General features: G+C 41.1%; 1 protein-coding gene and 1 long non-coding RNA gene across 2 annotated transcripts; one reads left to right on the forward strand and one right to left on the reverse strand.

Moving 5' to 3' along the window:
* The first annotated feature begins 638 nt into the window (after positions 1–638).
* On the forward strand, positions 639–6998 carry LOC144530259 (uncharacterized). Its single transcript, XR_013503091.1, has 3 exons — positions 639–729; positions 1584–1774; positions 4157–6998. It is a non-coding gene; the product is annotated as an uncharacterized LOC144530259 (long non-coding RNA).
* mosmoa (modulator of smoothened a) lies at positions 5506–27753 on the reverse strand. The gene is made up of 3 exons (XM_078269749.1): positions 26806–27753; positions 16892–17104; positions 5506–7733 (listed from the first exon to the last, which is right to left on the reverse strand). Exons 1-3 carry the CDS (start codon positions 26909–26911, stop codon positions 7549–7551), a joined length of 504 nt encoding a protein of 167 aa, XP_078125875.1. The 5' UTR covers positions 26912–27753; the 3' UTR covers positions 5506–7548.
* Positions 27754–27912: the final 159 nt, after the last annotated feature.

Raw genomic sequence — 27912 nt, forward strand, 5'->3', positions numbered from 1 at the left:
TTGTTTTTGGGCTGTGTTAACCTTTCAATCACTCAAAATATAACATTATAAGGTTTGTGACATTCGGTATGTTAATGATGGAGGAAAAAAAACTCTAATCTGTTACACTGAAAAGCCTATTGATCATTTTCTAGCTTACAATCAGTGAATTATGTGGACAGGCAGACGTTTTGACCTTTGACATTATACCTACTGATAACCTGGGTAATATAAATAACTGGCAAATGATCATCGATTGATAATTACTGTAATGAGTTTTGGTCAGATGTTTACATTCCACAGAATGTTTTACGAAACATTTCCTTTCCAGACGCTTCACGTGTAACACAGCAAAAAATACTAATTTCAACACTACAGCCAATATATAATATTTTCAATAATAAAGCACTATATAATAAGTTAGACAATGTGTAAATATGACTCTCTTGCTCTGTCTGTCCTGTTACAGTTCAGTTATGCTGTAAACAGTCAGGATGTCGTTTGACTGCAAACACACAGTCACAGGTGCATTCTGTTAGAACTGCTGTGGCAGCTGTGTGAGCTTCATATGACAGCAGACATGTACGTGTGTGTGTGTGTGTGTGTGTGGGGGGGGGGGTTGCACGTGCATGTGTGTGTGTGTGTGTGTGTGTGTGTGTGTGTGTGCATTCAGCAGCAGTCTTTTCGTACACTCGGGTACACCTAAGTGCCAGCAGATGTCCTTTGCATTCCAGTATTTATCGTGTGGTGGTAATGTGTTTGTGTTTATTCGTGCGGACTCCTGTTATTGTCAAAAAAATACACGGTGTCAGAGCAGGATGTCCAGCTGTTTGAATGTCATTGTTCCAAAAATGAAAGCAACATAGAGAAAGAGACACAGTGGAGCAGATTTAACTCTGGAGCTGCAAAGCAAGACTGGGAATTTGAAATTAAAGCAGGCGGAGTGAAATGGGGGGTGGTGGAAGAAGCTATGGTCACCAGCTGGTCGTTAACTTGGTCTGTTTGCAGTTTGGTGCCGGATAGGTAACGAAACCAAAAACGAAACCAAAACAAGAGTTGAAATGTACTAAAACGCTGCGAAGACGAGGAGAGTTGGCAATAATTGCCTGTGGGTTCATCACTACGAATGATCCCTTTCCCATTATACATTGTTAAACATTATTATTTGATCCATTGCAAGTATAGACAATATGGATTGATGCATCTTTAACATTACAGTAAGATGAAAACAAGGTGTTAAAATGTTGCCATTTCAGAACATTTTGAAAACTATAAATTGTGATATTATCTCTCTTGTGACAATAATTGTATTTTTGTTCATACACAGATGTTAAAAGATCATTATTTCTTTTCAGAAAATACCCCCTTGACTAATAATATTAAAATAAGAACTTAAAAGAAGTGAACATAATTACTAAAAACTAAATTAAATCTGACAGAAACGCTACCCTGATGTCTGCAAACACACATTCAAAAATCAAGTTTTCCCAAACAGTGAAAGCACTGCTCACATTGTAATCAAATAGATTGCATTATTTTGTCTTGTTGTGATTATTCTCCTCAAACTTAATTTCCCTGTCTTGTTTCTGTATTTCTCGCCTCAGCAGCAGATCTGCTGTGTGACGGATGCTGACGAGCAGCAGACAGACATCTGTCTGGGAGGAAACATCTGCATCCTCTACCGGGCCTCTATCTCCCACCTACTGACCGATCAATACTGAAGGCAGCTAAAGTTAGCACCAGCGAAGCATCGCAGAACCCTCAGACCAGCGTGTCTCACATCACTTTGAATGCAGTGAGTATACTGCTTACATAGACCTTTTCAACAGCAGAAGATATGCAGTACTGTAGGTGTGGCTGTCCAGTAAACTGGGTAATTAAAATCAATGCATTCGAAACAGTAAACAGTATCAGCATTTCTTAACATACAAGAAAAACAATGTTTGGAGTTTGATCCTATAAAGAATGTCTAGAATGTGATTTTTTTTTTTTTTAATAACAGCATCTAAGAGGAGAGTAAGCGCTGAATCAAAAAGCATACTCAATCAGTATTTTATAGTTTGATAATTCATTACTGCATGTAATTGAAAACATATTTCAGGGCCTTTTTTTAAAGTCCCTCATCCACTATGAACATTTATTTTGCTTATTGTTATCTCACTGTGCAGGATGATGTATGTGCACTAGAAAGCTGTCTGCTGAAAAGAGGAAAGTTTCTCAGTTCTCATTTTAAATTTGAGTTTAAACGTAGACGTACCAGCAGCATTAGCAACTAGTTTGGAGAGAATCCAGTTCCAGTAGGCCTACGTAACTTGTAAATCAAGTGTGATGTAGAAACTTGCAGCCTCTTGTGCAAACACACAAGTAGGATAGACCCTGTGTCCAGCAGTTACTTATAGTCATAGTTTTTTAAATAAGCGAAAATAAGTAAAAGTAGGCACATTTTTAAGAATGTGTAACCAGTTCATTTAAGTTTCTGTGGAAACAAAACACAATAGACAAATAATAATTCCAAACAGTATATTTTTATGTCATAAAAAATGTCTGGAGGGGAGTTTCCAAAGGGTTGCTCGTAAATTGGTATAGATAGATAGATAGATAGATAGATAGATAGATAGATAGATAGATAGATAGATAGATTTCATCATCAGGTCCAGGTGGAGCACAGAAAGCTAGAGCAGCCTCTGACGAGAACAGATGGCAGCCATATTTCCATCTAAGTGCTCTTGGCAGCATGCTGACACAATAATCTGTCTTAGCAGGCAGAAGGACACCACTGTAAAGCATGAACACAGGGTTCATACACACATTTGCTTATAAAATATAGGAATATGAATTCTCTCACCGCTTCTTCCACCCACACAACTCAATGTCATGTTAAGGCACCTATCAGTGTGTGCAGCACCGAACAGGAGTGATTTCTGCACGTAGGTGTTTAAAGAGTCATTTCTATCACGTATTGATTTCAAGATATTTTTGTCTGTCTTCAATTCCAATAGCAGCTGGCAGAGATGTGATACAGCAAATGACAACACAGCAGCTTTTATCAGAAGATTTATTTGGGTAAATCTGCTTAATATAAATAATTGGTGCTGAGAAAAAGAAGTTCCTTGGCTGGAAATGCCAAAAAAGTGCACACAACTAGTATTTATCTTTCGGGTCAGTCCTCCAGAGCAGTTCTTCTGCTTCTTCTTGAATCTCTTTTATTGTCTTATACAAACTAGAGCAAGAGTCCAGAGGGCAGACTGTTGTTGAACGACAGACATTTCCACAATATTAGAAAGAGATCATTGCTTGATAATGTCTCATTAGACAAATTAAGCTCCCAGCAGTTGAGAGTAACATTTTCACAGGAAAAATCAGCCAATAGTAGTCGTATTGCAACAATTCATCGTAATGCACTGCAGTCAGTTGTAAAACTGAGAACTTTCTTAATTAAACCTAGTTGAAATCTGATAGTGAAGCACTTATCTGTCCAGTTTATTACCATCAACATAGTGTATTATATGTGTATTGCTGCAACACTCAGGCTTGCAAATGCTCATTTTAAGGCATAATAAGAAAGGGACACTGGAAGTTTTTAGAGCTAATTATCTACTTCATTTTTAATGGCAAAGCAGAGTGCACGTTACTTTCTTAGCAAACCAAGTTATAACCGAGCATTTTGGGCCACGTCTCACTTCCATCTGGAATGCAGAGAACTGTTCTGGGATCTGCCAGTGTTGATCTATCCTGCAATAACTCACTATTAAGCATCTGCTGCCGATCAGGGGGGCCCGACTAAATCAAGTCTAACAGTCTCAACTGTGAGTCCTCCTTTGTACAGTGACTCGTCCCCTCAGTACATATGCAGGGTGATACGTTATACACACTCTGTGAGGCAAGAGGCTTGTAACCTCTTAATAATTCAATACCTTAATGCCGCATTAAAAGTTTGGGTTTCTATTTTATATTTAAGATTATTAACTTGTAGTACTTATTTTTTATTTTCTTACTATGTTTATTGTGACCAAAAAAAGGCAATTCCCCTATATGTAAAAACCTACTTGGCAATAAACCAGATTTTGATGCCTTAACAGGTAAAACTTCACACAGCAGTATTTAATGAAAAAAAATCATATGTAAGGAGCCTTTATGACAGTTGAGATCAAATATTCATTAGTGCATTTTTCTGTAGTTCTGCTAAACTCCCGCAGCTATCTTCAGAGAGCAAAGTGCTGTTTGGACTGATGTGATCCGCTGAGCCAAAATACCGTGACCTTCTGAAATCCTAAATGGAAACACTACTCATGCTCAACTCCGCGCTGCAAGTCACTGAGAGGCTAATGGAGGTGCAGTCCTGAGAGGAGTCGTGCTGTCTCATCTTCAGCTGCACACCGACAGTGAATGAAGTAAATGAAAGTGACCCGTCCAGCTGAATGCATGACACACATGAATAAAAACCTATTCATGGTAGTGCTGAGAACTGAACACTCGCTTTCAGATCTCACTGTGCCCATTTGTGTAAAGTATGATAAATCTGTTCTCTTGAGGAGTCCTGAGTTTGAACTGTTGTAGTGCATTGTTAGTGAAGGAATGAAGGGCGTACATGTTTATTAAGAGAAGCCATAAACTGATGGGCTAATGCTGCAGAAAAACAACTAAGAACTCCAACTTCAAAGATGTCCATGTTTTCTCTTCAGCTGGAGGCTTAGGTTTGATGAGCCTTACAGGAATAGTTCGGCAGTTTGCTTATTGGCTTCCTTACTAAACTTAAGGGGGGATGATTAACACATCGGTACTGATCTTCTCATCTAAGTAAGTAAGCAAATAAGCTCTATTAAGCTATTACTTTAAAAACAGTCAAAACTTTGTCTAAAAAGGTAACATAGTCTTTAAATTCCTGAAAAACTGACAGTTTGAAGGTTAAGTTGCAATCAAAAGCAAAGCCAGTAGCTGCCACCAGTCTTTCAATAATAAATAAAATAATTTTGGCAATCGAGCAAGGTCTACATAAAGGGTGCAACTACTGCACGTCCTCTGGAAACGTTTTCAGCTTTCAAAGTCACGAACGCTTTAATGCAGACTCAGAGTGTGCGTTGCTGCAGAGCATGTGCTCAAATCTATGATGGTGATGCACATGATCAGTTGTCATAGAAACTAAGGTGTTATTCTGAAGGAAATGTTTACTGTGCAAATTAAAAGCCTCAAAATGACAGACTTAAATGGAACACATTAAACAATTCTAAAAATAGATTTCAAGGCCACTTAACAGCATTAAACAGATGCACTCTGGGAACAGAGATAGGCCTTGCACTGATGCATCCTGGGTGGCTGCCCTTGAAATAGGTTTTTTTTTCACATTTAATGAAGTAGGAGTAGAAGGACATTTGGGTCACATCCTGCAGAAGTAACATGTTGCTTTTAAGATGAATAGGTTATGATTAAATTATCTGCTTTCTTTTGGCCATCATCTCAGCTATTGATTAGATTCACACTTCACATCCCCTTATATAAGCATAATAAAGACTGTGTCAGAGTCACACACACATTTTTCCTCTTTTTATTCAGTGATAAATAATTTCCTATGATCATAGGCTTTATGTGAAGACATCCGATCAAGGCAAGAGACAAATTAGAGGGCACACATCGCCACCATTAGAAAATAATAGCAGAAACAAAAACAATGAGGTAAGAAGTTCTCTTTTTTTTATACATTTGTGGTGCTTCTATTTCTGTACTCCTATACTGTTCCTAATACAGAAATCCTGCCTTTTGTGTGTCTGTACATTGTTAAACAAAAACAGGTCATGGCACAATACTGAACCAACCAAGACAGGGAGGGCACTGACTGCAGAGTGTAGAGTTAGCAGTATACATCAGACCGAGAGGAAGAAAAGCTGAGCAGGAAACAGAAATACAAAGCAAAACTATAAGACTTCGCGACAGCGCTCCATGACTGATTATACACACACACACACACACACACACACACACACACACAAAATCTTTGTGTCAGTAGGTTGTATGCTCCCCAAATAGTTGTATATGCGGAACTAGAAAACAATTTAGTTGAGGGATGGCTGTGTTAAGTTCAACTGTAAATGGACTTTTAAAATTTATGAATAAACCCAACTAATTTCTGAGATAGTAGAGATTTGTGTGTGTGTGTGTGTGTGTGTGTGTGTGTGTGTGTGTGTGTGTGTGTATGTTTTGCATTGCATTCACAGGCCTCAAAAGCAGCACACTGAGGCACAGCCCCATGCGTGGACCTGACCTGCAGTCCCTGTGCCTCCACTTTTGTACAAAGCAAGACAAAAACATCCCCTGGCTCGTTTCTTTCCTGTCCAACATTAAAGGAGAATACCAGCGATTATTAGCATTCACATGCTATTTTCACACCTTAATGTAACTTCGGCTTCTACAAAAAAAAAAAGTCAATACTGTCTGCTATAATAAGTGATATATGGGTTATTCTCAACTCCTCGAAAATGTAACACCACAGTGATGTAACACCTTTGAAAAATACTCTGAAAAGGCCACTGTGCTTGTGGCTGTACTGAACACAATTAGTACTACAAATACAAGAGTGTTGTGTGTTAATGTTTAGATGATTATTCTCTAAATTCAGTCTTCTGGTTATTGGCAAAAGATGTGTATCAGTGTCATGGGTTTAGCTTAGCAATTAAATGGCATACTGCAAGGTCTTACATTGAGTGGCATTCTCCTTTATAGTACTTGACTTCCTGTTCTGCTGCCCAGGGAGGTCACCCCTCGTTGCTACCTGCTCCTGAGCTGCAGCTGGTTGGAGAGCGGCACACCTGCACCTTCCTCTCGTCTACAGCAGCCCGTGAGCTGGGCCACACAGCTGTGCTCACAGCTGCTCTCCCCTGCCACACACCTGGGGCCTTGTGAGTTGACAGGCGAAAATATACACTGCTCTAAAGCCAAGCTGGCAGAAAACCCCCAAGTTGCCCTCAAGGATTCGGTTAAGTGAACCTCAATTACACTCAAGCTACTTCAGCGAAAAGGCTGCGTGGGTTGGGAGGAAAAAAAAACAAAAACAAAAAAAGAACACAAAATGTACAACAACAGAAAAACACACAACTGAAATAGCTAAGATAAGCCAAAAACAGCAACAGGAGCAGTCGTGACGATGCAGATGTGTGCTGAGGGCGGCTGGGGGTCAAGTCAAGGAGTGGCTGAAGTGGTCCTCAAAAAATGTGCGCCAGCACTGTGGCCGCAGTTGCCTTGACAGCAGCAGATTAAGCACCCTTTTCCAACAGAGCAACAACAGAGACAGCCGTATTTAAAATCAACAGTGGCACGGTGCTGCGACAACCTTGGCTGTCCGTTTTCTCACCCCTTTGTGCCCATGTCCCCCCTTTTAGTGTTTTGTTCGTTGTCATTTTTTAGTCGTTAGGTACTCTGCGGTGCTGCGGCCCCTTGACACATAATCAAAGACTTCCCTGTTTCAGGCTTCTGGTCAGAGTTTGTTGTTTTTGATTTTCAGTCATTGTGTGTTTGTGTAAATCCCATAACATTTTCAGAGCCTCTTGTGTCGGTCCAGAGGCGAGCATGGTCGAGTCCTCAGCCTGGGAGGCAAACTTTGCCTGCAAACAGAAGTCCCACTATGGTGAAGAAGATGGAGAGGACAAACAGCACGTACGAGGAGCCGACCACTGTGTTGTTGGGCAGCTTGTACGGCTGGCCTCCCACCTCGTTAATATAGAAGCCTATGGGAAAGATGAGCGCCGCCATGCAGAACAGGATCACTGGAAAGAAGGAGTGAGAGAGAAAATGTTAGCCTACTGTACACTTAAACATAAAAAATCCTATGATTCTGTACAGACACCTCATATTACAAAAGAAATAAAAGATGGGACACAAAAGAAGGTCCGACCTCAGTCATCGTTTTAGCCTTTGTTCTCCACACAAGGTGCAGAAAACTAAGCATGAACTCATTCAACTTGAGCAGGAAGCATAGGCTGCTCAAATTGAATTAGATTTTAGCAAGTTCATTAGCGATCTCCAATAGTGCCTTTCAAATGGCTTTGAGAAAGCAATTACACAAAGCAGACCCTTCAAACGCACTGTGACACAAAATGTTTCTGTTAAATGGCATTTAACCTTTATGTTTTAACATTAAAAGATATGTTACATGCGGTAGATAACACATTATTCTGACAAATATACAGTAACAGAATATCAAGCAACACATCCGAGTTGCTCAGTCAAACCAAAATCTGGCAGTACATCTTTTTTTTGAGTGTAGAAATGACAGACTCATTGCTCATTTCACAACAATGTCTTCATTAGAAGAGGAGACAAATAGAGCAGTTGCTCAAAACATTGTGGATGACATTCAGTTTATAATCACCACACCAGCAATTGGGGAAGCCCCACATTTTACACCAAGATCAGTTTTATCAGCGCTTAAAGGCATACTAGAAGAGGGAACGTAAAAGTTAAATAGTATGCCTTTAAGCGGGAACTTTCCACCAGCACTGGCAGATGTACTGTAACTGTCACGTATAGAGACTTCTATTCCAGAAGTAAGACACCTCATTCCATTCACAATCCCACATTTGTATCTACTTTAAGAACTACAAACATGGCCATGGAACCGAGCATTTCATGCAACAGTATGCCGCGTGGATCACTTCGTAGGTCAAGAAAAGCATGCTGTTTTTTTCCATAAGCCCTTAGACCTTTTAGGGGTAATTGTCACGAGTCTGTGGTTAGTTCGGACACGTCTGTAATCACAGCAGGACGAAAAGTGAAGCTCTGGTGAAAACGTATGGATATGGATGAAACCAGGTCACGAGAGCATAAGTACCCACAGTCTCTTGCTTGTAAATGTGTATGAAAATATGGAAAGTAAACCCCAGCAACACAAAAAAAATGCTGAATGACTGCATTGAGTTACAGAAGCTAGTGGAACAGAGGCGAGACAGGAAGTGATGTCATGACTGTATAGATAATAACCAACATTATGTGTGCTGCATATTACCACAAGCAAGTGATTGCAATAAAATAACTTTAAACTTATGACTATAGACTTATATATGTGTGACAGTGAGGAGCTTCTACTAAAAAGGGAAGTTCTTAAGTTATTTATTTTCTGTCCCACTGTATTGCTGCATATGGAATTTAAAATGCAGACAGCATTACTGTGTACTTACATGAGATATGTGGTCGGCCCAAACTGTACAAGAATCCTATTAATATGTTGAAATGTTGATGTTTCCTGTCCACATCTTCCTAACAAATAATCTAAAAAAAAGGCCATAAATAATCTTAATACGCACTGTGTTCAAGTATGACCCTTGTAAATACACCATGTACTGTATACAAAACCTCACATATACACACAATTAACAAACCCCAATTCCAATGAAGTTGGGACGTTGGGTAACACGTAAATAAAAACAGAATACAATGATTTGCAAATCCCTTTCAACCTATATTCAACTGAATACACTACCAAGACAAGATATTTAATGTTCAAACGGAAAACGGATTTATTGTTGTTTTGCAAATATTCACACATTTTGAATTTGATGCCTGCAACACGTTCCAAAAAAGCTGGGACAGGGGCATGTTTACCACTGTGTTACATCACCTTTTCTTTAAACAACACTCATAAAGCGTTTGGGAACCGAGGACAATTCTTTTTGAAGCTTTGTAGGTGGAATTCTTTCCCATTCTTGCTTGATGTACGACTTTAATTGTTCAACATGTCGTATTTTGCGCCTCATAATGCGGCACACATTTTACAATGGGAGACAGGTATGGACTGCAGGCAGGCCAGTCTAGTACCTGCACTCTTTTCCTACGATGCTACGCTGTTGTAACACGTGCAGAATGTGGCTTGGCATTGTCTTGCTGAAATAAGCAGGGACGTCCCTGAAAAAGAAGTTGCTTGGATGGCAGCATATGTTGCTTCAAAACCTGTATGTACCGTTCAGCATTAATGGTGCCTTCACAGATGTGCAAGTTACCCATGCCATGGGCACTAACACACCCCCATACCATCACTAGAGCTGGGCAATATATCAATATTATATCGATATCGTGATATGAGACTAGATAACAAGTGTTTTCCTGGTTTTAAAGGCTGCATTACAGTAAAGTGATGTACTTTTTCTGAACTTGCCAGACTGTTGTAACTGCTATTATTTGCCTTTTCCCCACTTAGTCATTATATCCACACTACCGATGATTATTTATCAAAAATCTCATTGTGTAAATATTTTGTGAAAGCACCAATAGTCAACACTACAATACCGTTGCTGTATCGATAGAGGTATTTGGTAAAAAATATCATGATATTTGATTTTTCCCATATCGCCCAGCCCTAACCATCACAGATGCTGGCTTTTGAACTTTGCCCTGATAACAACCTAGATGGTCCTTTTCCTCTTTGGCCCGGAGGACATGAAGTCCATGATTTCCAAAAACAATTTGAAATGTAGACTTGTCAGATCACAGCACACTTTTCCACTTTGCGTCAGTCCATCTCAGATGAGCTCTGGCCCAGAGAAGCCGGCAGTGTTTCTGAGTGTTGTTGATATATGGCTTTCGCTTTGCATGGTAGAGTTTTTTTTTGTTTAAGATAATTTTTTTGCGCATTTTAGGCCTTTATTTTGGACAGCTGGAGACGTGAAAGGGGAGAGAGAGGGGGAATGAAATGCAGCAAAGGGCCGCAGGTCGGAGTCGAACCCGCCGCTGCGTCAAGGAGTGAACCTCTATAAATGGGCGTGCGGTGCAGGTGAGCTACCCGAGCGCCCAGCATGGTAGAGTTTTAACTTGCACTTGTACTTGCACATGATGAACTGTGTTAACCGACAATGGTTTCCTGAGCCCACGTGGTAATATCCTTTAGATAACGATGTCGGTTTTTAATGCCGCCTGAGGGATCCAAGGTCACGGGCAATGAATGCTGGTTTTCGACCTTGCCGCTTATGTGTTATCTCTTTTGATGGTATTATGGACTGTAGATGATGAAATCCCTAAATTCCTTGCAATTGTACGTTGAGAAACGTTCTTAAACTGTTAGACTATTTGCTCACGCAGTTGTTCACAATGTGGTGAACCTCGCCCCATCCTTGCTTGTGAACGACTGAGCCAGTTATTTCATGGATCCAGGATACTATGCATCCTGATAAAGTTCCCTTGGCCTTTGGAATTAAAATAGCCCCACATCATCACATCCCCTTCACCATACCTAGAGATTGGCATGGTTTTTTTTCAGTTAGCCTAATAGCTGGTTTGATTTGCATTGAGAGATGATTTTATGGAAAGTACCCCATGCCAGTCTCTAGGTATGGTCAAGGGGATGTGATGATGTGGGGCTATTTTAATTCCAAAGGCCAAGGGAACTTCATCAGGATCATAGTATCCTGGATCCATGAAATAACTGGCCTTTAAAAATAAAAATCTGCCTGCCTCTATGGGAATTTAACATAGGGGTGTACTTACTTATGCCCCCTGTATTTTAAGGAAGAACATTCATTTATACATTATTCATTCACAAAAGAAAATTGGTGTGCTTAAAGATTGGATTTTTCCTCATTTTTTTAATTAAGGCATTAATATCACTTTCCAAAAGATGATTTTTTTATTCCTCTTTTTAGTCAACTTTAGCATGGGAGTCCTATTTTTTTCACATGACTGTATGCTGATGTTGTTGTAGTTTCCTACAGCTGCCACTAGATGTTACATAAGAGCTTTAATTTACTGATAGAAACCTTTCGTCAGACGCATGATTACAAACCTACTGTGCATCGAGGTTGTTTTTGTTTGAACTGTGGCCGACTGAAACAATTTTGTTAATTGATTTTTTTCAGAGAGAAGAACATCTGTAGAGCTGAAGGAAGCTTCACCAGCAACAGCAATCAACCAGCTTTCATCTTTTTTGTATTTTGTCCCCCTTAGAGAAGTTTATAAAACAAATTTCATAGAACACTACTCAGTGCTTATACATGCAATTTCGTCAAGAATGGTATGGGATTAGAGCAAAGGTCTTCAACAGGGGGTCCGCGACCCGTAGGGGGTAGGGGTGGAACAGTACACTGAAGTCACGGTTCGGTTCATACCTCGGTTCAGACATAATGGTTTGGTACAATGGAGGGAAAAGCATAACAAAAATGCAGAAGGAAATTTTTTTTTATTGTGCATGTCTCAGCCTGTACCACCTAGTGTCATCCAGTCTCTCCCCTGAACTAGCTGCAACAGCCTGAAGCGTATAAAGTAAGATGTAAACAGCAAACAATAAGTAGGCTACCCCACATCATCTCCAGACTCCATCTGGAACTTGTAAACAAAATAAGACAATCAGCTAGTAGTGTGATATGGGAGACAAGCGCTGCTCTCATATGTGAATGCACAGAGCAGGGCTGTTAAAAGAGCAGCTTCGGTTACACAGAGCAGTTGACGAATTGTGGCGTTAGCTTCACACGCTAACAGCGGAGCTAGCAGCGAAGTAAATGGGCCTGAAAGCCATTTGTGGTCGAGGCAAGAAGGGATACAGCTACAGTACATCCGTGTTTGGTTGTATATGGAAGGGACTAGTTTGCTTCATGTGGACTCACTGGACCAACTCGACATGTAGGCGGAGCTTGGGAGCTTCCGCGCTAAGGCGGGGCTACAGATTAGGTGTCCCTAAGAAACGCGTATGTAACAGTATTCAATTCATGTACCGAACCGAGACGCCCGTACCGTTTCGGTTCAATACAAATACATGTACTGTTCCACTCCTAGTAGGGGGTCCTCAGAGACACTGCAGGGGGGGCTGCCAAATTATTGAATTTGAAAGTAAAAAAAAAATACATTAGCATTAATACAACAACTTCAGCTTTCAGCAAATCAGCCTTTTCGTGTAAAAATGATGATGATAGGCTTTACTAATCAAGGTAAGGTTGCCATGGTAGCCGTTCACAGATATATTTGAGCTTAAGGATTCACTGTGCTTCTACATGTATGTATGTTTGATATTAAAATATGATGTATAAATCTGGCCCAGTATAATAAGTAACTCAATTGTATACAATATAGGCTATGTAGTAGGGGGTCACTGCTCTGTCTTTCTTTCAGCTAAGGGGTCCTTGGCCTAAAAAACATTGAAGACCCCTGCATTAGAGAAACCTAATTTAAAAGAGTAGTCCTCTGATTTAGCAATGCACTCCTATTACATGTTAGATTCACAATGGACAGATGATTAAAATCAATGGAGCAGGCTATGCTAGCAAGCTGAGATGAAGATTGGCTAGAGGTGTGGTAAGCTCCCTTCTTTTAACTCCAACCACTAACTCCCCCCCCCCCCAAAAAAAAAAAACTGACTACTCCCCAGCACATGAAAACACACTTTGATGTGTAAAATCAGCGGAGTTCCCCTTTAACCAGATTTTTTAATTGGCTTGTTCCAAGTATGCATGTGCATGACAAAAACTTCACAGAGGGAAATTACCCCTCTAATAAACAGTGAGCATGTTGTGATGTTCTGCACAGCATGTTTACAGCTGCAAAGCAAAGCAGAGGTCAGGGGTGAAGTCATGACTTATTGTACTGTCCAGAAAGTAGGTGTCTTTGATCGGATAGCAAAGTTGTCACTAATTAGAAGAGCTCCCTTTTTTTCATTTCCTTTAAATATGTTATTAGTATATATTACTGAAGCTTTTGGTCCAGCTCTGAGTACACTTATGTAACACACAGTGACGTTAAAGCAGCCAAGCAAACTGAGACTTTTGTCAAACACAGATCAATGGCTGAGCAGAACTTGTGGAATGGCTTCACGTACTTAAAAATAACTCTATTGTTGCATTCAAAGAGAACAGTCGGATCAACATTTCTTCCTGGAATGAGGTCTTAGAATGGTGGGGGTGGGGAAATGTGACCCGTTATATGGTACTGTGTGTGCTACATAAACTCTAAAGTTTAACTATCTTAGTTTTAAGAAGAATTACAAGTATTTCAATACTAGATATGACAGCTCTTTAAAGTTAACTGAGGCTGAGTGAAATTATTTTGGTTACCTCAACAGTGTATAATCCATTTGACAGCACATGAAGCCATTTTTAGCTTTTACCCTTTCTTTCCAATTAGCAGAGATGTTAAGTACCTGAGGGATGACTTTTCCAGGTCTTTAAAAGCTCACTGAGGTTGCCTTTTCACAGTTTTGTCATGTTATGCAGCTAGATGAGTCTGGAGTAATACAGAAATCTGGATATTAGGATTAGAAGACATTTTGTGGCCATTAATCAATATCTACAATTCCCCCCTAGAGATTCAATATCTAATGAGAAGTGGGCGATATGGATAAAATAAACAGACTGGAATATTTGCTTTTGGCTAATCCAGCAATTGAAATACCTGAAAAGTGTTAAGTGTGTAATACAATTTGTACACACAACATTGATGCAAATATAAAAATCCTATACTGCCATCGATCGGGACCTGCAAATATATTTGGAACATTATCCACAATATCCTAATGAAACCAGAGATATTCATGGGATGGCAACCATGGTATAAACGGTATGTCTTACAATATATCATAAAATCAAGATTAACAGAGTGTGACAGATGATCAGGTTTCATAGTATTATATGGCCCTTTTAACCGTTTTTGTCACTGTACTTTCTGAAAAACTAAATATATATAAATACTAAGGTGCTAAGGTGCATGTTGTGCTGACTAACAGGTCAAACGTCTCCAGTCTGCCAGCGAACATAAATGAACAATGTCTGGAAAATTTGCGTCAGAAAGCACACACTAACGCCAATATTTACGTCTGCTCATTGCTCGGGTAATGTGTTTATCTATGAGGGGCAGTATGATTGCAAAAGGATACAGGCTAAGGTAAGCTAAAGTGGAGCCAGAAAGATACAGCTCAGCATTATTCCTGCAAGCTTGACAGTGAGTTAATTGAAGTGCACCTCACGGTCCACTGCTTCTCTTGGGTGCCTGAACTGATGGCACACTTGTTCGCCTGCTGCTGGTGAAACTACAGCATCTTAGCAGATAAACTAATGACTTATAAGCACGAATGTCTAGTACAGACGTTACCTCTGCACTTAAATAACAGACCTGTAACAATGAGTCTATCATTCATTTAGTTAAATCGACAGAAAATTAACTTGCAACTATTTTGATAATTGATTCATCGTTTGACCTTTTTCATGCAAAAATGTTCAACATTCTCTAGTTTCAGTTCCTCAAATATGAGGATTTGCTGCTTTTCTTTGTCTTATTTGATAGTAAACTGCATATTCTTGCATATTTATTATTATGCCCACTCGCACAGATGACCCACACCTTGGGGAAACACTGCTGGTGTGTGTGTGCAGCGACACAGAGGCGGGTCTGTGCAGGTCATACAAAGCTGTCCATTCAGGTGCCGGAGGCCTGGACCCAGTTAAACTACAGACTGCCCACCTTCTCTCAACCTTCAACACCTGGTTGCCCTGAATGCACCACCCCCGTCTCCTTACAACCAACTTCACTTTATTCTTCGTCCCTCCACGTCCATTTGTGTCTTTACATTGGCTCTTTACCTGTACAAACATGGTTTTTTCACTCAACTCGCCTTCTTTACTCAACTCATTTAAGCTCCCACCCATTTCCTCACTTAACTTCTCCCCTACTCGGCCATCAGCTCAGAGGTTTTGGAAAAAGAAAAAAAAGCTCATTTCAATTTCCAATTTTACCTTTTCATCCTACACTTAAACCAGGCTCAAGAGGATCCCAAGAAGACCATCAGTCGCTACAGTGTCAGCTAATGGTGGTCCTTAAACAGAATAAAGTGATGATTTGTCTTTCGCTTACAACAAACCAAGCCAACAAACCTTATTTCGGAATTTAAAGTGATAATCATCATGAATTAAACTCATTAAAAAGAAGAACAATATACCTCTTGTATACTACGGCGAGAAGCTAAACAAGGGTGACAAATTATTACTGTTTCCATGGCAACTGCCTTCCTTTCCTTCAAATGTGATGGTTAACAATGAGTCAACACCATCCAATTTAGCCAACACAGATTTGTGCTTACCGGACAGACAGACACGTTTGTGGAGAAAGTGGTGATTCATCGGGAATTAGGAAACGTTACAAAACCTAATAACAGATCTGCATTTGGCCTGGCAGGGAAAAAAAACTTGAGGAAAGCACAGGGTGTTCGTTCAAATCTGCAGAACAAAAAAGCCAGTGTCCTGAAAAATGCACCCTGCTTACAAACAATAATACAGAGCATTGTGGCTTCACAGGCCACTGCTCCATCTGTACAAGTGTGCTTTAGGCCGTCTATTCCCTTAACAGCCCAATCAAACTCCGCCCTCCCACACAGCCTTACGAAACCAGCCTAGCCATGGTGCACGGGATGCATGATGGGTTATTATCAAGTGCTGGAAGTGCATCTAAAAAAAAATAAAGAGGGGCGATGTTCAAGGCAAAGAGGGAGAGAAAACACTAGAGAAACGCTGTGGCACATAAGCCACCCACTCTGGTATCAGAGGAGCTGCATTACTCAATAAATTAGCTTCAGGGAGCAAGAGGAGTCATTAAGCATTCAGGAAAAAAAAAAACTCATGAATGTGACACACACACACACACACACACACACACACACGTATATAGCCTTGGATGTTTTTGACGACACACTTAGCTACACATCTAAATTAGCAGGGCATAACAGGGCCAATTTTCCACAACGATTCAACCTCATCACTTCTCCTTTTATTTCCTTCCCTAAAGAGACTATGTCCATGAGAATACTAATGTTGCAAAGGTGACTTTCTATAGGTTATGTCATGACAGATGCAGTGAGACAGAGAAGAAGGTGAGACAGCTCCAGGGGGAATTGTGCTGATGGGAAGTCCAGTAAAGCAAAACTATTTCATTCAGCATGAATGTCATTGTCTGGTTCACTTACTGCCAGTAAAGGCGATCCATCGGGCGTATTTGGTGGCTTCTCTGCGCCAGTGTGATGCCACGAGCAGTCCACAGGTGACTGTGAGGGAGATGATGCCCATGATGATGAAGAAAAGTGTGGTGACCCACTCTGGGGGCAGCCGAGGTGGAATACAGGTCCGGTCTCTTCCGTGGATGGTCTGACATTGTCGGACTAGACCGACTGTAAGGGCACCTGCAGACAGAGGTTGTTAAGGTTTTCACTTTAATTCGTCATTCAACAAGCACACAAAAACACAGAATATTGGGTTTACCAGGTGATCTATGACAGGGGGTCCCAACCCTTTTTTGCAGTTTGAATATTTTAACACACATTAGGCCTTTTATTTCCTCTACCTCCTGTGAAGAAACTGTTGAGCTCTCATGAATTCTCTGAAAAATAGGATAACAGCATGCACAGATTGAGTAGCTAAGCAGAGATACTGAACAGTAAAACTAATTTGGAGGAGGGGAGACAAAAGTGTAGCAGCTCAGCTGACGTCAAAGTGAAAGAGAAACAAGTGAAAGAGGAGAGCAGAGAGAAGCTCCTTTAATTTTTCTCCTTTTTATTTCACACTCAAGAAAAGATAGTGAGGCCAAAATCAATCATGCCAATTACTGAATCCATCCAACGCAAGTATGACAATGATATCGAGACAAATTTTCAGCAGCTTTTGAGACCCAGTATCTCTGTAAATATATGTCAAAGCCTTCTATACTTGGCAATAACCTTTGCCTTCCTTCATCTCTAGTCTTTGGCTAGGATCTTTGAATATCTAAGTATGCACACTGATGTTCTACTCTACCCATCCATCATTGATCAGACAAGGAGTCAAATGGACTCATGTCTCACTCTGAGTCATGAGCAGAGCTCTGCTAAAGCTTGAGTGTGAAGGCCAGTACTCCGAGCAGGAACATGCTCCAGTGGTGCAGCCACTCTGGAGGGACGCCATTCAATTAGAGCAGGTCCTCAAGGGGAATTTCTACCTGAGTAAGCAGAACAGCATCGCATCATTCAGGCCTCTGCTGATCAAAGGTCTCGGGCAAAGAAAGGCAGACTATAAAGCAAGAGGCTGTGGGGGATGTGAGGTGTTCATTTGAAAAATTAGAGGGGTTTTAGTACACTTGGATGATGTATAGTGGTCTTTTGGAATGGAAGATGAGCGGTCCTACACCCCATGCTGCATTGACACTTTGTATTTGTAGACAGATTATAGGACGTTGTTATACTGTGTAAAAAGACACAACAGCACTGCATGAAAAATGCAGCACCCTTCTTCATTTCAATGAAGCCACAAAGCAGATAAAACTAGGTTTTAGCAGCGACATCCTGCAGCGAGCACTGCACTGGCCAATCAAATTCGTACAAGCATACATTCCTGGGTAATTACGTTGTAACATGAATGAGATAATTCTGCAGTTCACCTGGCAATAGTCTCAGAGGTTAAACACATTTTTGTCTTTACAAGTTAACAGCAAAAGACACAAACTGTTGTAGCGTGTTCTGGGGTTTGATAATCCTTTAAAATCGTTGAAGTTTTAATCAAACTGACCTTCCGGGATTGCATGTCTTTGTCACACAGGTACCTGAAGCAACACTCTCGACAAACGCAGCTCCTTGCGTTTCTCTAACGCAACACTGTTTTCAGTCTGAATGCTCAGTCTTAAAATGGCACTAGCTATAAATGTCACAGTCATAATTAATAAACCCCACACTTTAAAAACAGATTCAAAAGGCAATATTTTAATTTATTTTTGCTAGCAGTCTTCTTCTTTCCTGCTTTTGCTGCATATGGTGGCTCATTACCACCATCTGGATAACTCCATAGCGCTAAAAGAGGTCAAAAACTCCCCAGGGAACCTTTAAATAAACTTTGTCCATCTATGTAAAACTGCTAAACATATACGGTATGTGGCTAAGCTAATTCTGAATTGAAGCTTTGATGGCACAATGTCTTCTCAGAGTAATACAGGGACTTTATTTACTCTACATGCTTGAGGCATTATCTGAAAAAAGAAACATTAACGACCACAAAATAACCCATTCACTGAAAAGGCAAGTCTGTGTGGGCAACACCATAAAAGTTCAACAGTGGCTCAGCAGGTGGGTGGACGCGTGCATAAGATAAGTATGTGAGCTAGAATTTCAGAAGGTCAAGTGCATTACTTGCTCTGTCTGGCACCCAAATCCAGACATTTTATAACCGGTCTGCTATAACCCTTTGTATATTTACACAATGAATACATGATGCTGCTAATAACCCTATTGAGTCTAACGCACTTGAATACAAACAGAATAGCAAAGCCTGTGTGAGAAAAATGTTCTTGTTGCTCCGGGGGTGTGGTGCGTTCTGCAGGTGGTCCAGAGGAAATCCTGTCCCCTTTTAAAACACCCATTGAAAGTACTGCTGTTCTAGTAACAACCCACACAAACAATGCAAGTGGTTTAACAAAACACCTTGGGAGCTGTAGATGTTAAAGTAAGCTATGGAGCTGCAGAACTGAGGGCTTTAGATCTGCTGTTGCAGGCATACAACCCTACATTTTAGACTACATACAGCATTGCTGTCATTAGGGTACATCTTTCATTACAACCAAGGAAAAACTGAAAAAGGATGTTTTCCGTCTTCACTTTTACCTTATCGTTTGCCTTATTGCTAATGCAATTCAATTTTCGCTGTGCAGAAACCATAGCAGAAACACAACAATGGCACATGAATAGCTCACAGGCTTACTCAACAGCCTACCGTATTACTGAAGTCGATTACAAAGTAACCTCGAGCAAATCAAAGTACGGGAGGTGCGCAAGGTTAAAAAAAAAGCAGGGACTTGTGCTGCGAAACAGCAAAAGTTAATGGCACCGCTTTATGACCATTTCTCCTGGATCCTCTGGCCTCCTGCTGTTTCACTAGCTCTCTGTGTAATTCCTGCCTTACAACAGGCAAGCACGCTATGGTACACGGACGCAGGTAAACAACTCAACAAGCAGGCACGCACACAAACAGTTCTCGTTAAAGTCAGACTTATGGTCAAAAAGCAACGATGTGTTCATGATACATATTTAATTCTAACATGGGAGACTCCACTTCTGTCTTAACTTGCAAACACACAACCCTACAAAGCCAATCTTCTCGTGTAACAGAAAACAAATTAGCCCATTTCCCAAAATGTCACATTATTTCTTTAACTGAGGGAAGACATTAAAAAGTACAACTAAGCAACAATGGCCCATTTTCACCCTCTGGCAGACATGATGAGCAAAGGTCAGGAGTGAGGAGTGAAGGGAGCATATGGCTGTATAAAGGTCAGGTCACTGTTCAGTTGTGGATAATAAATACATATTGGGCAGGAAGATCACAAACAGTCTGGGAGAGTGATGCTGCAGTTTGCAGTCTAGTAGTGATATTGTTCTTGACAAGGTGATGGCACATCTCTAGTAAAATGACCATTTCCAAACACAGCAAATCAGTGTCAGTCTATCTGCTGAGGTGAACCTCTGACCTACAAGTCCACCGAAGCAAGAAACAATGCTTGAACTCAGTTGAAGTAAACGGGACACAGAGCCGTTGTGACCACACCTTGAAATTGCTTCTCTTTAGTTTACAAACAAATCTTTAATGGCCCCTCTGTCTCTCACATACAGAAAATAATGGGTCAATCCTGAATTTTGAGGCCCTACTCACTTCCACGCCCTCATCAGGCCCTCTTACCCTGCCGTCAACTTTGTGCACACTATGATCAAAATACTCCTCACCATGTTTCGGTCCAAATGAGAGGAAATGAGGTCCGAGTCTGCTCATCTTCAGCATGAGGATGCTATCATTAGTGAAGGGGGGTGCTGCTGTTTAAAAGCTCTGGAGGGATGAATCAAACAGGCCTCTGAACTGTGGTGGGCAAGCAAGTAGACAAGCTAAAGCAGCAAACAGCTGCGTCTTCTGCCACTGCTGCTGGAGGCTTTTAAAGCACCCCCTTGCCTTGTTGGGGCACTGGAGCACAGCTGCTGTGTACAGCCAAAACTTGCATGGAAACCATGTTAGACAAACCCACCAGAGTACTGCATTCTTTCAACATAAGTACTAAATGACAAAGCTAATCTTATCTTATATACAACCTGCAGCGCCTATATAAAAGCAAAATAAGCAGATAGCAGTTGGAATGCTTTCACCTACAGGCAATGAAAGTAAACACTTGGGCCACCTGCAGGCAGTGATTGATACAGCTGCTATTTTTGTTTTTTTGTGTCCAAGTTAGGGGTGTAACAGTAAACAGAAGTCACCATTCGGTTCATACCCTGGTTTAAATGCAAATTCGGTACAGTGGTACAGCAGTTCTGCTTTTGCGTCTAAAGGCTGCGTAAAAGCAGCCGAGATAAGGAGTTAGGATCCACATTGTTTTCTCCTTGTCCCGGTGATTGGCGCATTCCAGGTGATACCGTCAAATGTGCGTTAGCATGTTCGATCTGTTTCCATTCAAATAACTTTACCCCGTCCTTGTCTTACACAGAACTCTCTCTCCGTTGCGGTTGTTGCTGAACCCACAGGCAGGTCTGGCGTTATATTTGCACTCGTCATAGTGGGACTGACTCACATGCCAATCAGCTTGTTGTGCTAAGCCCAGCACCTGACTGTACTTACGGCTGAAAGCTTCTGGACGAAACTCGCGCTTGTGAACTTTATTTCCACATCCCGCAAATCACTCTGCATCGATGTATTCTGCGTGCACCAAACCGTGACTCCCGTTCCGCGATGGTTCGGCACAAATACACAAACTGTTACAGTCCTAAGTATTAATTAAACATTGTAATTTTCAAACATCGTCATGTTTACATCTGTAGTTCTAAACCAGCGCTGCGGTTTTTGTCCTTTCCTACTGGAGGCACAGGTTGGACTGAAATGCAGGTCTAAACTGCTGACTCTAAAACTCTGCAACTAGATGACATTGGCTGGGCCTGCTTTCAGTTGCTTTGCATCAGTGACACTGTGTGTCCTTTGAAAAGGAATAACTAAAACAACACAATTTAATATTCTTCCTTAATATTTCATCATTCACTATATAATGTAGTTGTAAGCAGATATATACTGCAACTGTGTTTTACTATACTACTACTCTCCTATTAAGTTTGTCTTTTATTACAGGTTCATACACCAGTCTCCACTCATTGGTGCACACAGGAGTTACAGTTGTTGACAAATACTTATAAAAACTTGTATCCGTTTACAACTACATTATAGTGGGTTATAAATCATTATTTGATATTTAGGTTAAAGTGGTACAGCAAAAACTAACCACAAATGTGTGTGGTTGAGACCGCACACTCAACCCATAAAGACAGCCTAATCCAGAATCTTTTATTAACACTCAAAGCTCTGTCACAAAATACTTCTTGTACATTTGGCATTTAAAGGCCCTGACACACCAACCTGATTATCGGCCATCGGACAGTCTGGTGAGGTCAGTGACTTGAGTCTGTTATATAATTATATAACAGAAGCCGTTCCTGTGCACAAGTGATTATTTACTGCAATTTCGACAAATCTTAAGTCTTTTTCATGCATTTTGTACAATTATATTGTTTCCTATTTGATGTTACATGTTTTGTTTTTTTCAATGAGCCACGTTTTTGCAAAACCCAGACTAATAATCTAGCAACTACAACTAGCTTGTGTCTTTGACTACAATGCCTGAGTTTTTTGGGCACAATCACAACTCTGGCACCGACACCACCTGTAGCAGCACCAGTACCACTTGCTTGAAAAGACAAAGTGTGGCATTTTTCCTGTCGATCACAACTTTCACCTTGTGATCTCCATCAACAGCAGTCTTTTATTTCATTCAGCACACAATAGTTATATCAGGGTAATGCTAAATTGGAACAGAAAGGTTATTAGTTTATTCTTAAAACAGAGAATGATTTCCACCTGAATTAACAGGTGGAAATCACTGACACTGTTGATTGTGAGAAAAGGTCACCTTCAAGGTTTAAGATTGTCTAGGAAACCTACATCATCTTGGATGTGGCATGATGAAAGGCCAAACTGTGAATTAGCATTTTTTTAAGTGTGTGTGTGTGTGTGTGTGTGCACGCAGAGTGTATCAGAGGTTATTTAGGCTCTACGACATTCACTCTGGTGACAAGTATCTGTCAGCAGCGGAGCGGACGAGAATCACAGTTTGTGGCTGACACTACAGCAACAATGGCTTTGTCTTGAAGCTCAGCACAGGAAATCAACTTCAGCTGTTATTGCCTGAGGATATCACACTGAAGAGAGGACAGTGTCATGGATACACACACTGTCTTTTGTGTTGCGTTACAGTAGTGCTACTTCTCCTTCCTCAAATGTGCAGTCTCACAGTTTGTTTACGTATTCTTGATTTGTTCTCCAAAAGCTTTGATCAAATCACTTGACCAAAACAGGGAGGCAAAAGCCACACACTTAATGAGCAAAGGCAGCTTTATTGCTGCTAACTGCCAAGGAGAACATGTCTGTTTCTCGACACTGAGTACAAAGATGACACACTGAGGTCCTACATAGGAGCGTTGTCAAGTGCTGAGCCCCCCTAACAAAACAACAGAGCTGGGAACCAAAGGTCAGCTGACTGGAGATAATACAATCTGGGGAGTCACTAGGGGCTCTTACTTCATAAATAATAACTTCCAACACTACACTAGTCTGTTGAATGGGATAGACAAAACAATGCAAACAACTCATGATAAATAGTTTAACTCTGATATAACTTGAACACAATCAGTGCATGAAATGTGGCTCTCATGAATCCAATTTAGCAACATCAGCTCTAATAGAGGCATAAGAATCCAACAAAAGAGTGTAGGCTAACAGAGTCCCAAATAGAAACTATACATTTGTATTTAATATGCCTAGACCATCTTAAAAGTCAAAGACTTCACTTTAACGCCCCCATTTAACATTTATAATTACTATACATACGTTTATAACACTATATAATGTAGTTGTAAGCAGATTGATACTGCAACTATGTTTTACTATACTACTACTCTACTATTAAGTTTGTCTTTTATTACAGGTTCATACACCAGTCTCCACTCATTGGTGCACACAGGAGTTACAGTTGTTGACAAATACTTATAAAAACTTGTATCTGCTTACAACTACATTATAGTGTGTTATAAATCATTATTTGATATTTAGGTTAAAGTGGTACAGCAAAAACTAACCACAAATGTGTGTGGTTGAGACCGCACACTCAACCCATAAAGACAGCCTAATCCAGAATCTTTTATTAACACTCAAAGCTCTGTCACAAAAAACTTCTTGTACATTTGGCATTTAAAGGCCCTGACACACCAACCTGATTATCGGCCGTCGGACAGTCTGGTGAGGTCAGTGACTCGAGTCTGTTCGGTGTGTTCTGTGCCGTAGGCCTTCATTTGGCCCGATTTGACATGTTGAATCGTAAGGCGGGCAGTTGGACTCAATGACCAATCTGATTGGTGGAGTGCTAACCCGGAAATGACGAGCGGGATGAGCGTGACTAGAGTCTCTCAAAATCGGACGGAAATCTTTTAAACTGACCTTTGTCGATCTGAAATGAAGACAGACTCAGCAACTGCATGGCCTATTTCTCGCTTAAAATGTTTTCAGAAACACGGTTTCAGGGTTTTGGTGAACCATTTTCGATCAGCTGCCGGTTTTAATTTTTTTGGGCGACAATACAGATTAGCGCCGCCTGCTGTTATGGAGACGCATTACATCTCGCGCAGGCACTCCGAGGCACTTTTTTGACCAATTCGGGGAGGCAGTCAGTCCGACTGCCTTTTCTGCCGAAGGTCGGCCGTCTGGTTGGTGTGTCAGAGCCTTTAGGTGCACATTATGATGCATTTCTAGTTAATGTACAGCTGTATAATGACAATCAGCTTTTATTTTTCCATTGACTAAATAATGTAACGAGGCTTTTATAGGACTATGTTGCTACTGATGCCTTACCAAGATGGACAGAAACTGTAACCTACTGTCCAAGGTGAATATTTACTCAAAGTTTACTTTGCAAGCGAACTAACTGCCTTCCTAGACGAAAGAATACTACAGAATCGACTAGAATAAAATAAAAATAAAACCTAAATTAAGTGGACAAGAAATATCTAGATAAGACATATCTAAAGTCCGTCCTATTTACTGGAGCAGTGACCAACATTTCCATTGCATAAGAACCTTATGGGATGGGAATGCTTGTTCCAGGTATTAGTCAAACCCTCAGGTGTTACCAAGGAAACAGACTTATTGTTTGAAAAACTTTCGATTTTCATTGCAAACGCATAAAAATATATAAATGAATGGTCTTTAACAAAAAAAATACTTGCAAGTGACCATGGTTTAAGCGGGTTAATGCTCTTCGAGCTGTCCATTATCAGGTAATTAATGGTTCTGGCCTCCCCGTCGTCCATTAATTCCTGATAATGGACACCTTGTCGGGCATTAAAGGTGCTGTAGGTAGGATTGCGAAGATCCAGGACTTAGCCAAAAAATTTGAACATCGACAACTTCTCAGTCCCTCCCCTTTCTGCTAAAGCTCAAAACAGTCTCCTAAGCACCTCCCCCCACAAGGCAGAATGAATGCGTGTGCATGAGCATTGATTAGACACACACCCCCGGCCATTGGTGCATCTGAACAGGGAGTGGTGGATTTTTGCAAATTGCACTACATGCTGCAGGTGGTGCCAGAGGAGCTGGATTTTTTTTTTAAATGACCTGCTTCATGTAGTTCTACTGGAACATAGGGTCAGTTTCAGCAAATATGACAGAAAGTTAGTTTTATAAGGCTTACCCACTGCCCTAAACAGCGGCTGGTATATTCTCAAAATGATGAGAAAGAAAAGTGTGAGAGAGATGTAAGTCAGTGGTCTATTATATCTCGTAACACCATTCGTGACAAGTCACATGAACATCCTAAGAAGGTGGTGAAAGCTGTGAGGGGAAGTGAGAACAGTGAGGTTTTGCGGTATAGAAAACCTGGTCTAACACGCACACTCACCACAACACTAACCTACTACTACTTTCTGTACAGTTACCGTCCACTCTTTGGCTGTAGTAAACTAACTTTAGATGGGAACTCTCCAATACAATCAAATGGCATGCATTGTAGATGGTGCCCTCATTTCATTTGCATCCTATTATTACTTTTGAAGGGATTGCTTTTTTTGTGGAGCTAATACAGGCTAGGTGTGTGTTGGCGGATGATGGACCCTCCCTGACCCAGTTACTAAGCTGTCATCCTACAGAGGGAACAAAGAGGAGCAGCTGTCTATCAATAGCTTTGATGTGTTTTCAGTAGACACAAATAAAGCAGAGGACTAACAGCACGTGCTTCTCTCCAAAATCAGCAGGGACACCACAAATGAGCACCTGCTTCGGTTCCTCAAGTGATCACTGATTAGACTGATCACATGGAGGTCACTTTAAATGTCAAGTCACAAGAGAAATACAGGATTAAACATTACGGTTAGTGTTAAAATGATAAGCCGCTTAATCAATTAGCTGGTAGACAGAAATAAAGGCTGAAACTAACGACTATTTTAACGATTGATTCTGTTCTGTTTTTCTCGAATTATGATGGCTGTTTTTCTCTATTTTCTGACATTTATATAGACTAACCCTAGACGCAGCAGAGGTCCATGGTGCTGCTCAATCAGGTATGAAATTGTAATTATTGTTCTTGATATTTTAGTCAATAAGAAATGCCATAAATATGCACAGAACACACTGCTGTGGAGGACAAAAGATGTTGCTGCAGATGAATGGAGCATATCTTTGTTGTGGAGATTATCGGATGGGAAATGGTCATGTGGTGTGGGGGGCAGTGAAAAAACAAAACATACGGTAATGGTAGTTTTCAGTGGCAGCTGTGGCCTGCTTCATTTACCTGCTGATTCACCAGTGTTGATCCAGTCTGGGTTTGCAATGCTGGCTATTGCAAAGATATCTGCTGCCAGAAACAGGCACCCTGAAATGATCGTTAGTTTATCCATATCGCCAGCTTATGAAGCGGTGAATGACGTGGAAAAATGTGGTGGTCGTAGTCCAAATGTGAACCGAGTGTTAGGAGATACAGGGTGGGTTGTTATCTGTTATCAGTCAAACCTCGCCCCCTTCAACAGGAGCCTGCTGCTGTGGTTCTGCTGTGCATTTTGCAGCAACGTTAGCTCCTTCGCGTCAAGCAAGCAAGAGCCTCCAGCTACACAAGGCTCAAAAACGACGCACAAAAGCATCACATCTCAAATGCCCGTTGTAGTCCAGTAAGGTAAAAGAATAGCTCACTCAGCGCCGGGGCCCTGAACTGCTTGTGTTGTCCTTCGGATCCGTTTAGCAGCAGCAGCCGCAACAGCAGCATCTGGTACAGCTGCAGCAAGCTAGCTATTTCCCAGATTCGGGATCGGTGTGCCGAGCTGCGGCCCAGAGGCTGCTCGACGGCCGAGACCGCGCTAGCATTTCAGGCACAATGTCACATAGACGGAGGTGGAGAAGAAGCAAAGCAAGTCCCCCTCACTTCGCAGTATCCGTGTTTCCAACGAAGGTCTAACGTTAACGTTAGCCGTCAGGAAAACGGGAACCCATCACCCTCTCTTGCTTATTCGAGCCAGTTCTCCCTCTCCGCTGGAATAGCATCTGGTACTTTTCAGACCGTTAGCTTTACCTCGTCTTCTTCTTTGGACCACGGTGAGGAGTCGGTATTTAAATCCAAAAGAGACGTTATAAGTCCCGATGTGGACGGTAAAGCGGTAACGTTATTGTTATGCTTTCCACTCGTGTGCCCACCGTTAGCTCAGCCTCCCTTTCTGCCAAATGACATCAGGCGAACACCCCCACGCAGCGTCGCACACACAGAGCTCAGTGTCTTCGCGTACAGAAGGGAGGGGGCATTTGTTCACTTCTCGCGATACTATGCAAAACGGGGTTCATGGTTCATTTTATCCTGAGTTTGTGGCAATTAATTGGGGGGTCGGTGTAGTAGTGGGAGCTGAATCAGTGC

Source organism: Sander vitreus, chromosome 15, assembly GCF_031162955.1.
Source record: "Sander vitreus isolate 19-12246 chromosome 15, sanVit1, whole genome shotgun sequence".
Taxonomy (NCBI): Eukaryota; Metazoa; Chordata; class Actinopteri; order Perciformes; family Percidae; genus Sander; species Sander vitreus.